At 45.9% G+C, this 10652-nt stretch overlaps 1 protein-coding gene across 6 annotated transcripts in view; it reads right to left on the minus strand.

Moving 5' to 3' along the window:
- The window catches only part of CBFB (core-binding factor subunit beta), a 90007-nt gene extending 87900 nt beyond the window's left edge, over window positions 1-2107 (minus strand). For 3 of the 6 annotated variants that reach the window (XM_031950312.1, XM_031950316.1, XM_031950315.1), the window contains exons 1-2: window positions 1693-2103; window positions 1324-1410 (exon numbers count right to left, since the gene is read on the minus strand). In XM_031950312.1, the coding sequence (XP_031806172.1) occupies window positions 1324-1410; window positions 1693-1770 (165 nt within the window). In that variant the 5' untranslated portion in view covers window positions 1771-2103. Of the gene's footprint in view, window positions 1-1323; window positions 1411-1692 lie in introns of all 6 variants that reach the window. The other 3 variants (XM_031950314.1, XM_031950317.1, XM_031950313.1) reach the window with 2 other exon arrangements.
- Window positions 2108-10652: the final 8545 nt, after the last annotated feature.

The following is a 10652-nucleotide window of genomic DNA, read 5'->3' on the forward strand; positions in this document are numbered from 1 at the left end:
CAGCTACAGCAGCTTGACATTACTATTAGTACATCCCACTCCTCCTCTTTCACTTAATTCCATTTTCATGAAGCCCTTAAAAAAGTAAGACCTGAAATTTCTGGGGTTTTTGTGGAGTGGGTAAAGGAAGAGATCAAGGCTTCCAGTAGGGAATTAAAAAAGACGTGCAGATTTAAATAATCCACCCTTGCCAATGATTACCACCAAAGTAGAGCTGGTAGCAGAGTACAGTAGAAAAATCGCTGGTCTTGGAGGAAACCTGAGTTGAAACCCACTTATTAGCTCGGTGACTGCAGTGAAGTCACTCCCTATTTCTAAGGCTCAGTTTTCGCATCTTTAAAGTGGAGAGAAATATCCTAGTATCTCTCTCACAATGTGGTTGTGATCTACATGCTTTAAGTTCCATCTACCGTGAATCATTAAACACTCTGTCCAAGGATCAGTAGTCTTTGTCTTCTTGGGGGCACCCGGACTTTTCTCTTTAAGGGGTAGGAACGATTTCTTCATTAAAGAAGATATTTGCATTTGAGATTAGCTTTCCAGTTCTAAGTGAGGGCTTCTCTTCCAGACTCACTATGACCTTTCCATAAGGAGCTCCCAAATCGCAAAAGGACGAGCCTGGGGAAACAAATCTAGCTTCTAAGAATGGAACTACTCCCTAACTTAGCAGCTAAGGGGGTGAATCTATGAATACATAATGGGGTAGTCTTGTAGACGCTTTCCAAGCGTTTTCCAACACACGAATTATAGAAGAGGGTCTCTTACACCCAGAGCCTCACCAGGATATTACCCTGCTCTACAAAACGAAAGGATCATGAAACGATAAATTCTTTGTTCAGCTTGGCTCCTCTTCTTCCTAACACCCTTTACTCGCTTTAAAAAGGGATTCACTGGCAAACTTGTTTATTAGGCGGCGCCTAGGAAACACAGCCGCAAACACGGAGGCGACAGGGAAACCGTCTCCTTGTTAAAACACAAACTAGTCAGTATCTGGTTTCATATTTTCAAAATCTGAATAGGAAGTACGACGGGTTTCACAGCTTCGCACAGTTCCGGGTTGCCGAAGCGTTGGGCTACGTTTTCCACTAATAGTCTGGAGGGAAGCGAAGTTCAACAGGTATATGTGTATGTATAGCTATTGGAGGGGGAAAAAGGGAGTAATAAAGGAGAAGGAGGGATGTGTCCCAGGCTGGAAATGTAAAAGCCGAACGTTGCGCGTGCACTTCGCGGGGGTCTGCAGAGGCGAGGCGGGAAGCGGGCGGGAGGTGAAGGTCGGGGAGGAGGAGGAAGGGGAGGGGAAGCGAGGGGGTCCCAGACACTTACGATTTCCGAGCGCCCGTCTCTGCAGGCATTTTGGAACCTCGCCTGCCTCTCCTCGTGCGGCCGGTCCCTGAAGCCGGTGTATTTAATCTGCGGACGACAGAGCGGCCAGAAATCACGAGTCAAATCCGAAGCGCAAGCCCGGGTGCAGATAAGAGGGCGCGGTAAGCCAGGGCCGGGGCGCCGCTGGGGGGGAGCGCGGCGCAGACCCCCAGCGGCGCCCCGGCCGGGGGGGGGGGCGCGGATGGAGTCCGGCCCCGCCGCCGCCGCCGCCCAGGAAGTTGGAGAGGCACGAGTTTGACAAGAACCCCAAACTTTTCCCCCTCCGGGCCTGTCCCCCCCGCGCCCCGCAGGAGCCGCCGGCCCGCTCACCTCGCACTCGCGGCTCAACTTCCTGAAGAACTCCTCGTTCTCGAACTTGCTCTTCTGGTCCGGGACGACTCGCGGCATCTTCTCGCCCCGGGGCGGGCCCGTCAGGGGCGGCAGCGGAGCAGCGGAGGGGACGAGCCTGGCGCCCGCGCGCCGACGGGCTGCCTGCCGGAGCTCCGAGCCCGGAGTCGGGCTCCCGCTGTGCCTCCGGCCGCTGCGGGCGCTCCCAGGTCGGCCCCTGTCCCTGCCCCGGGGCTTCTCTTTGTTTCTCGCGCGCCCCGCCGGCTCCCGCGCGTGGAGATGGGGATGGGGATGGCTCCGTGGGACGCCCCAGCAGCCGCCGCCGTGGCCGTTGCCCGCTCCTCGCACTGACTGAGCTAGCGCACCGCCCCCTCGGCCGCCGCCGCCGCCGCCGCCGCGGTGACTTCCTCCCTCCTCCCCCAGCCCCTCCGCGCCCGCGCGCTGGCCCCGCCCCCTCCCGCGTCCCCGCCCCCTCCCCGCGTCCCCGCCCCCTCCCCGTGTCTCCGCTCCCTTCGTCGGCCTCCTCCACAGAACCCGCCCCTTCTGGCTTTCTCTCAGATCCCGCCCATTCCCCTCGCTCCTCCCTTTTATCCCCCTCAGGCTCCGCCCATCTTTCGTTTCTTCCCTTTCAGGCCCAGCCCACCGCCCCCTTCCTTCCCTCCAGGTCCCCCTCGAGCCCCGCCCACTTCCCCAGAGTAGGGGCACTCCTCTCTTTCCTCCCCTCCTGGCGCGTGCCCGCTCTCTCCGATCTCGCCTACCTCTTCTAGTGGTGATGCGCTGGCTTCCCCGGGCCATCCCTCTCCGGCTGGGCTCCGCCTCCTCTCTGCCCCGCCCCCCCCACCCTGCCCACCTGCTCCCAAACTCTTGGCAAACAAGTCGCACCATTCATAAGGCTCCAGCCGCCACGCATGCGCCCTCTGCCCGGTCCTGGATGCCGCCGCGTGTGCCTGGTCCGGGGGCTCCCCTCCCCAGCCCAGCTGAAGGCAGCCCCCGCGGCGCGGCCCGAGAAGAGCCCGGAGCTGACGCCACTGTCCGGCTTCCAGAGAGCGGGCAGAGGCCCGTATCCCGAGGGGGGGTCGGGGGCAGAGGCCCCTTTGACTCCTTGCGCGGATCTCGGGGGGACGCGTGGGCACTGAGCAGGGGAGAGTGACCGGGACGCGGGCGGGGCTGAGGCCAGAGGCCTGGCTTGTCCCTGGAAGGGGCTTCAGAGTCAGTGGCCCGAGCTTCACCGAAACTATCCCATGACTAGCCTCTCCTCGGACGCCTGCCGTAACGGGGAACTCCGTCCCCTTTGGGGGTCAGTCCTCGTTAATGTCCCGCAGCCTGAGGCACCGTGGGGAGAGCGCTGAACCTGCACTCAGGAAGACCTGAGTCCACTTTGGCCTCGGACACTTCCTAGCTGGGTGCCCCAGGCAAGTCATTTACCCCGCTTGCCTCCGTTTCCTCATCTGTAAAGCGAGCTGGAGAAGGAGACGGGAATCCCGCAAGGAATGACCCGGCGGCAGCCGCCACTCTCCCACTGCTCTGCTAGGGCCTTGGGGAAATGCACTTCCTCTCCCTGGGACAGTTTCCCCATCTGTCAAATGGCACATTCAGTCAATCCTTTCGCTATCAAGCGTCCGCAGCGGTGATGTGGGCAGATGGCTCCGTGGGTCCATGACTCGGAGGCCCGGTGGGCATTGTACAGCCCATTCACGCTATCCAGTCTTCCAAGCCTGGCTCAGAACGTCTAACATTTCTAGAAAATCAGGGAAGCATCTGGCCCTCCAGATACAGGACTAACATTTTTTAAAAGCCTCAGTGATGCTGACCATTCAACAGCTATTTATTAAACTCCTGGTGTATGCTAGGGGCTGGAAATAAAATCTACATAAAATAAAGATGTGATGTGTAGAAAGCCAGGAGTTTGGAAGTCCTCACACATGTAATGACTATATGACCCACTAAGGTCTTTTTTTTCCCCCCAAAAAAATTAATCAGAGGTCACACAACTAAGTGTCTGAGGATGCATTCGAACTCGGACCTTTCTGACTCCGGGGCAGGTATTTTAGAACTACTATACCATCTAGTTGCCCCTGAATTGAGTTTTGAAGGATAGACAAGAAATCAGCAGAAAGAGTTTATTCTAAGAATCTGGAACTACGTGGGTAAAGGCAGGGAGGCCTGAGATTGGATTCTGTTGTCAGAGATTAGTTTGGCTGAAGTACCAAGTGTGGTAGGATAACTTGTGAGATAAGACTGGAAAGGAGGGGTGGGTGGTATAGTGGCTAGAGAATTGCAATTCCTGGCTATGATATTCTCAATGCTCATCCCCTCAGTGCTCCAGGTAGCTCGATTGTAGAGAGTTAGCGCGACCTCTGCCCAAGCACATCAGCATTCGCACAGGTCTGATCCCGAAAATGAAGATATAAAAAAGTTATAGAACATATTACTATATGTTCTACAGAACATATGTTCTGTATGTACAGAACATAAAAAAGTTATAGAACATATTACTATATGTTCTACAGAGCATAGGCAGAGAAAACCAGGACATCACATCATTTACAGGCATTTACCGAAATCAGTGCTGTGACAAAGAATGAATAGCTTTAGAATCACAGAATCATGGAATATGAAATGTCAGGAACATAAAATGTTTCGTCTGGAAGAAACCTTAGCAGATAGAATTTTAGAGCTGGAGGGAACCTTAAACAGAATTTTAAGTGGCAGAAGGAACCTCAGATCATAACTATGATGTTCGAGCATCCAGTCTATTCAGTTGACAGTTGAGGGAGAGAACAAATGTCATAAAACAAGTTTGTTGGTAGATTTGACAATATTTAAAGTTGGAATATTGGTAACATCATACTGTACTGAGTTTACTTTGGGGATCAAAGAGGGCAAATTCTACCTGCATTCTATTCAATTCACAAGGATTCCCTTCAGGTTATTATAAGTCCTGCTTTGTATTAGGTAGTTAGGGGCTACATAAGCTATACAAGATGAAGCTCAGTGCTGTTCAGCACCCACCCCACACTCAAGGGAACTTACAGTTTCATTGGGAAGACTGGAGATAGACATTGAGTAATTACTCATATTTCTACAACTTTTCAGTTGTTGGTCTCCTTCATTTTCCACGAGGACTGAGGGCCTCATGGGATGATGTCAACTTTCTAATGGACTGGATTTAAGAATGGCACAGATACTCTCTCCTCAGCCTTCCTTTCCCAGAGTCATTGAAATTGAGTGGCAAGACAAGAGTCTGAATGGTAATGGCCAGGGATGAAGGCCATCTTTGATGTCTCACCAAGCTCTAAGATACTCCACAGTACCTGCTTCAGCCACCTTCATGGCCAATGGAATAAACTTTTCATCTGATTGTTCTGTCGGAGTAAGCCTTCACATGTTTTAGGTAGGACCCTTCCCTACCTCAGTTTACTTAGTTTAATCTGTTTTGGGTCCACATGACAGATGGTTTTACCTGGGTGAGACTGCTGTTTGTACTAAAGCTTCTTGAAGCCACAGGTGAGAGTTGGATGTCAAGAGGACCCCAAAGGTGAATAAGAAGCTCTGAAAAGGTGTCAGAAAGCGCCCCCCCCCAACCCTGACACTTGCTACTCCTTGAACATCTCATCCATCCCAGGTTATAGAGTACTTTCCTACAACAATTCTGTGAGGAAGGGAAAGCAAGTTTTATTATTCCCATTTTACATATGCAGAAACTGAGTCAGAGAGGGAAAGTTATTCCTTCAACTTGACAAAAGCAATAAGTGCACATAGTGTACATTCATTAATTAACATTAGCACATTTCTGTGAGCTGGGATTCAACCTGAGATCTCTTGACATCGGATCCCACATTCAGCTATCCTGCATGATGATGAAGTGATGTTTTTCCTACTTCAGTTTTTCCTTGAAGATCCCAAGGCAGACATTAAGAGAACCGGGGTGGAGGGTGGGGAGGCAGAAGAATGAGAGAGGAAGTAGGAATTGGAGTAAGAAACTAAAGAGGAAGTGAAAATATGTGTGTAGTGGGGGAAAAATGTATTTGGGGAAACAGAACCTGAGTTATGCGGAGGGAACATGGTCGTGGGAGAAGCAGCAAAAGGATGTGGGTGTCAAACGTGGAAGGAGAGGAGGAAGGAGGTAGAGGCAAAACTACTGCCCAAGTAGCCTCTTCAAGATTCCTCACTTTCCCTTGCCACTTCACCCCCCCAACAGGACCTCAGAGCCTCTAAGTGCAACCAGAGATATTTCCTAAGTGTTTTTAGGGTCCTTTAAGGCATATCTTTTTTTTAAACTAGGAAATTGGGGTTAAGTGATTTGCCCAAGCTCACTCAGTTGGTATAATATACCTGTGGCTGGACTGGAACTCAGGTTCTCCTGACTCCAGGGCTAGTGCTCTATCTACCTTATCATCTAGCTACCTTAAAGCCAAGCTTCTTAAACTTTTTCTTCTCATGACACTTTTTCACCTAAGAAATTTTTTATGAGACTCTGGGTATGTAAGTATATAAAGTACATGTACAAATCAAACATTTATTGACAATAAATCGTAATTTTACAATCCCCACATTCAGTTACATGATCCTATATGCAGTCACAACCCACAGTTTAAGAAGATTTGCTCCAAAGTTCTGTTTAAAAAGGGGGGTAAGAAGATTTGCTCCAAAGTTCTGTTTAAAAAGGAGGGGCTATGCAAAGGTCAATGTTAAAAAATTATCCATGCATAAATTTTGAAAAGAAAAAGTTTTAAAAAGAAAAAAAAAAGGGCTCAGAGTGTTTATATATCTTACTTCTACTGAACCCTCTACATTTATAGGAAATATCCACTTATAGAATCACAAACCTTTTAGTTGGAAGAAACCTTTAAGATTGTTATCTTCTCTGCAGATGAGGAAATTAGGCCCAATAAGGGGAAGTGACTTTATTACTATAATAATAGTTGACATTTATATAGTGCCTTAAAGTTTACAGAGTGCTTTACAAATATCTCATTGTAGTTGTGAACGAATCCAACCATTTTGGAGAGTAGTTTGGAACTATGCTCAAAAAGTTATCAAACTGTGCATACCCTTTGATCCAGCAGTGTTACTACTGGGCTTATATCCCAAAGAGATCATAAAGAAGGGAAAGGGACCTGTATGTGCACAAATGTTTGTGGCAGCCCTTTTTGTAGTGGCTAGAAACTGGAAACTGAATGGATGTTCATCAGTTGGAGAATGGCTGAATAAATTGTGGTATATGAATATTATGGAATATTACTGTTCTGTAAGAAATGACCAACAGGATGATTTCAGAAAGGCCTGGAGAGACTTACACGAACTGATGCTGAGTGAAATGAGCAGGACCAAGAGATCATTATATACTTCAACAACAATACTATATGATGACCAGTTCTGATGGACCTGGCCATCCTCAGCAACGAGATCAACCAAATCATTTCCAATGAAGCAGTAATGAACTGAACCAGCTACGCCCAGAGAAAGAACTCTGGGAGATGACTAAAAACCATTACATTGAATTCCCAATCCCTCTATTTATGCCCACCTGCATTTTTTATTTCCTTCACAAGCTAATTGTACAATATTTCAGAGTCTGATTCTTTTTATACAGCAAAATAATGTTTTGGTCATGTATACTTATTGTGTATCTAATTTATATTTTAATGTATTTAACATCTACTGGTTATCCTGCCATCTAGGGGAGGGGGTGGGGGGTAAGAGGTGAAAAATTGGAACAAGAGGTTTGGCAATTGTTAACGCTGTAAAGTTATCCATGCATATAACCTGCAAATAAAAGGCTATTAAATAAAATAAAATAAAAAAAACAAATATCGCATTGTATCTACACAACCTGGGAGATAGGTGCTATTATATTTCAGTTTTACAAAGGAGGAAATTGAGGAAGACAGAGGTTAAGTGCTTTGTCCAGCTGGCAAGTGTCTGAGAATTTTTAACTCGGGTCTTCCTAAATCCAGGCCCAGTGTTCTATTTGCTCTATCACCTAGCTATCTCATTGAATAGGCAGTAAATAGACAAGGAATTAAAATCTATATCACAGACCTCTTTCTTTTCATGTGACATCCCCTCCTATCTCTACCTTTATCCCAGTTTCTGATGAAGATAAAGATGAAGAGGCAAATTGCATCCCATACCCCCTCATCTTCTCCAGTACATTGTCTTCCTATCTTCTGGCTCCTTTCCTGCTGCCTACAGACATGCTCATTGTCTTAAAAAACAAACAAACAAAACCCACTTGATTCTACCTTCCCCCTTTATCTTTCCTCTCATTCTCAGCTAAAGGCCTTGAAAAAAGATATCTATCACAGTCCTCACTTCCTTTTCTCTCACTCTTCTAAATCCTTAGCAATGAGGAGTCAGTTATACACATAGTTCACAATTGTGGGGAAAGTTAAATTGAGGTTCTGTGCTCTCTTGATCTCTCTCTCTCTTTCTCCCTCTCTTCCTCTCTCCCTCCAATTAAAGTTAAGTGACTTGCCTAGGATCACATAACTAGTAAGTCTGAGGTTGAATTTAAACTCAGGTCCTCCTGACTCCAGGAATGATATTCTATCTCACCATCTAGCTATCCATGAGAATGCGCTTTCTTTATCACTGTCTTCAAGAATGTGTTTATCTGGAAAAGCTGTTCCACCATGCTTGAGTCAGGAAATCCCCATTTTTACCAAGGTTGGTAATTCTTGGGTGGATTTTTATCTATTCGTTCAGGAAATACACAAACTCACAAGAACTCAAGGAAATCACATAAATGAGGGTAACTTTTGTCAGTTGCTAGCTTTGTGCAATTCCAATGATGACTGATTGACATGTTTTTCCAAGTGTAGTACATTTTCTATTGCAATCAGATCAGCAAAAGAGTTTGTGGAGGAGGTGTTGGCATCTGAAATGAGTCAAATTAAGGTAAGGATGAGATGAGAATGTATGTCATCAAGGCAGATAGTTTGTGTTAAAGTTTGGAGATAGAGATAGACAATTTAGAGTTAGAGTTTGATTAAGAGTTTGGTGGGGGAGAGAGAAGACAGAGGGAAGGAGACAGAGACAGAGATGGAGAAGGAAACAAAGGAAAGTCATGTTTGGAGAATTAGTAGTTGCTCATTTTGGCTAGAAAGACATGTAAAAGATATGAAGGGGAGTGATGTGGAAGAAGGCTGATAGTAGGTTGGAACCCAGTTGTTGAGGACAATGAGGGCAAAGAAAAGCTAGAGACAGAAATGGAAGGAAGTAGGAAATACCTCTCTCTTCAAGGAGCACACAGCCTCTAAAAGTAGATAGGACAGTTAGAAAAGTACTATAAAACCAGCCCAGTGCATGTTAAGTATTATAAAAGATATAAATAAAATATTCTAAAATGTTTGGAGGAGTCTTTCCTTATGGTCAATGGGGCAATCAACTCTTTAGGGAGGAGGTGTTTTCTACCTCTTCATATTCTTTCAGCATATGATACTGGACCTCTCCTGTTGAAACACGACTAATAGCCTATATTTCCATAGTGCTTTCCAGTTTACAAAATATCTTTTTAGAACAGCCATGTGAGGTTAGGTGGGCCCAGAGGAATCAATTCCTCCAAAAGCCTTTTTGTGAGTTAGCAGCTTGATCTGTACCAGTTTTAAATAGAGTGATAAAAATCTTGTGAGGGGAATGAGATCTGGGAGAAAGACTGAATAGGAAGACCAGGTGAAGAGAAAATGATCAAAAGGTAAAGAGTAAATCATCCTGCTTCTTGGCCATTTCCAGACTATGATTCCATATTTGGCCATCTAAGCTCCAGCCCTCATTCCTGCCTTTTCTTCCTGAGAAACTTGGAGTCTGATCCCTAGAATTCCTTGTGGAATTTTGCATTATCCTGTTTTGATTCAAGCCTTCACTTGATTTCCCAGAAGTTTCCATATCATACTATGGCTCCAAACACCATTTTGTGTTTTCTTCCCCCATTAGAATGTAAGCTCCTTGAGAACAAGGACTATATTCTGTTATTTTTTTTATTTATATCATCTGTGCTTAACAAAAGTCCTGGCACAAAGTAAGTACTTAATGAATGTTCTCTGGATCATTTGCTGTGGATAAGAGTGCTGGGTCTGGAGTCAGGAAGATTCTTCTTAAATTCAAATCTGGCCTCAGACACTTACCAGTTGGGTGATCCTGGGCAGGTCACTTAGTCCTATTTGTCTCAGTTTCCTCAATCTGTAAGATAAACTAGGGAAAGAAATGGCAAACCTCTAGTATCTTTGCCAAAAAAAACTCAAATGGGATCACAAAGAGTTGGACAGGACTGAACAATAAATAGTAATTAGAGAATTGTATTTGAAACTGGAAAGAGCTGGATTCAAGTTCTGACTTTGGCACATATTAGCTATGTGAACCTGAGCAAATGATGTAATTCTCAATGTCCTAGGCATTAAGACTATAAATTGCAGAAAAGTGCTGATCTGCATTAGTAGAGGGAATTTTCTCAGCTAAGAGTTCTTTCTATCAATGGTTCTCAAAGTATGATTCAGGGATGCATGATAGTAGGTTGGAACCCAGTTGTTGAGGACAATGAGGGCAAAAGAAAAGCCCTTTCAGAGGGTCAAAATTATTTTCATGATAAAGATGAGATGTTTTATTTTTCTAATCCAGAAAAGCATAAACTATATGATGGAATTCTATCAGAAATAAGAAGCCAAGAAATAGGGTTGCAAATCTCAGATTCTCAGATTTCATTTGCCATTTTATTGAGTAAGTGGCCCAAGCTGGAACTGTGCAATGTCATACTGTAGAGCTAATGTCAAACACAAGAGAGCAGCTTATGCTATCCATGAAGTCACTGCATGATGATTTGGGTTATTTCGTCCAAAGTTCTCTTTTTGGTTTTGGTACAAAATAGATTCTGCTGGCCCAATATGAAGGGAGAGCTAAATAGGAAGTTTGAGTCCCACAGTTGATACTTTCAAAAGAACGGA

Source organism: Sarcophilus harrisii, chromosome 2 (genome assembly GCF_902635505.1).
Source record: "Sarcophilus harrisii chromosome 2, mSarHar1.11, whole genome shotgun sequence".
NCBI lineage: Eukaryota > Metazoa > Chordata > Mammalia > Dasyuromorphia > Dasyuridae > Sarcophilus > Sarcophilus harrisii.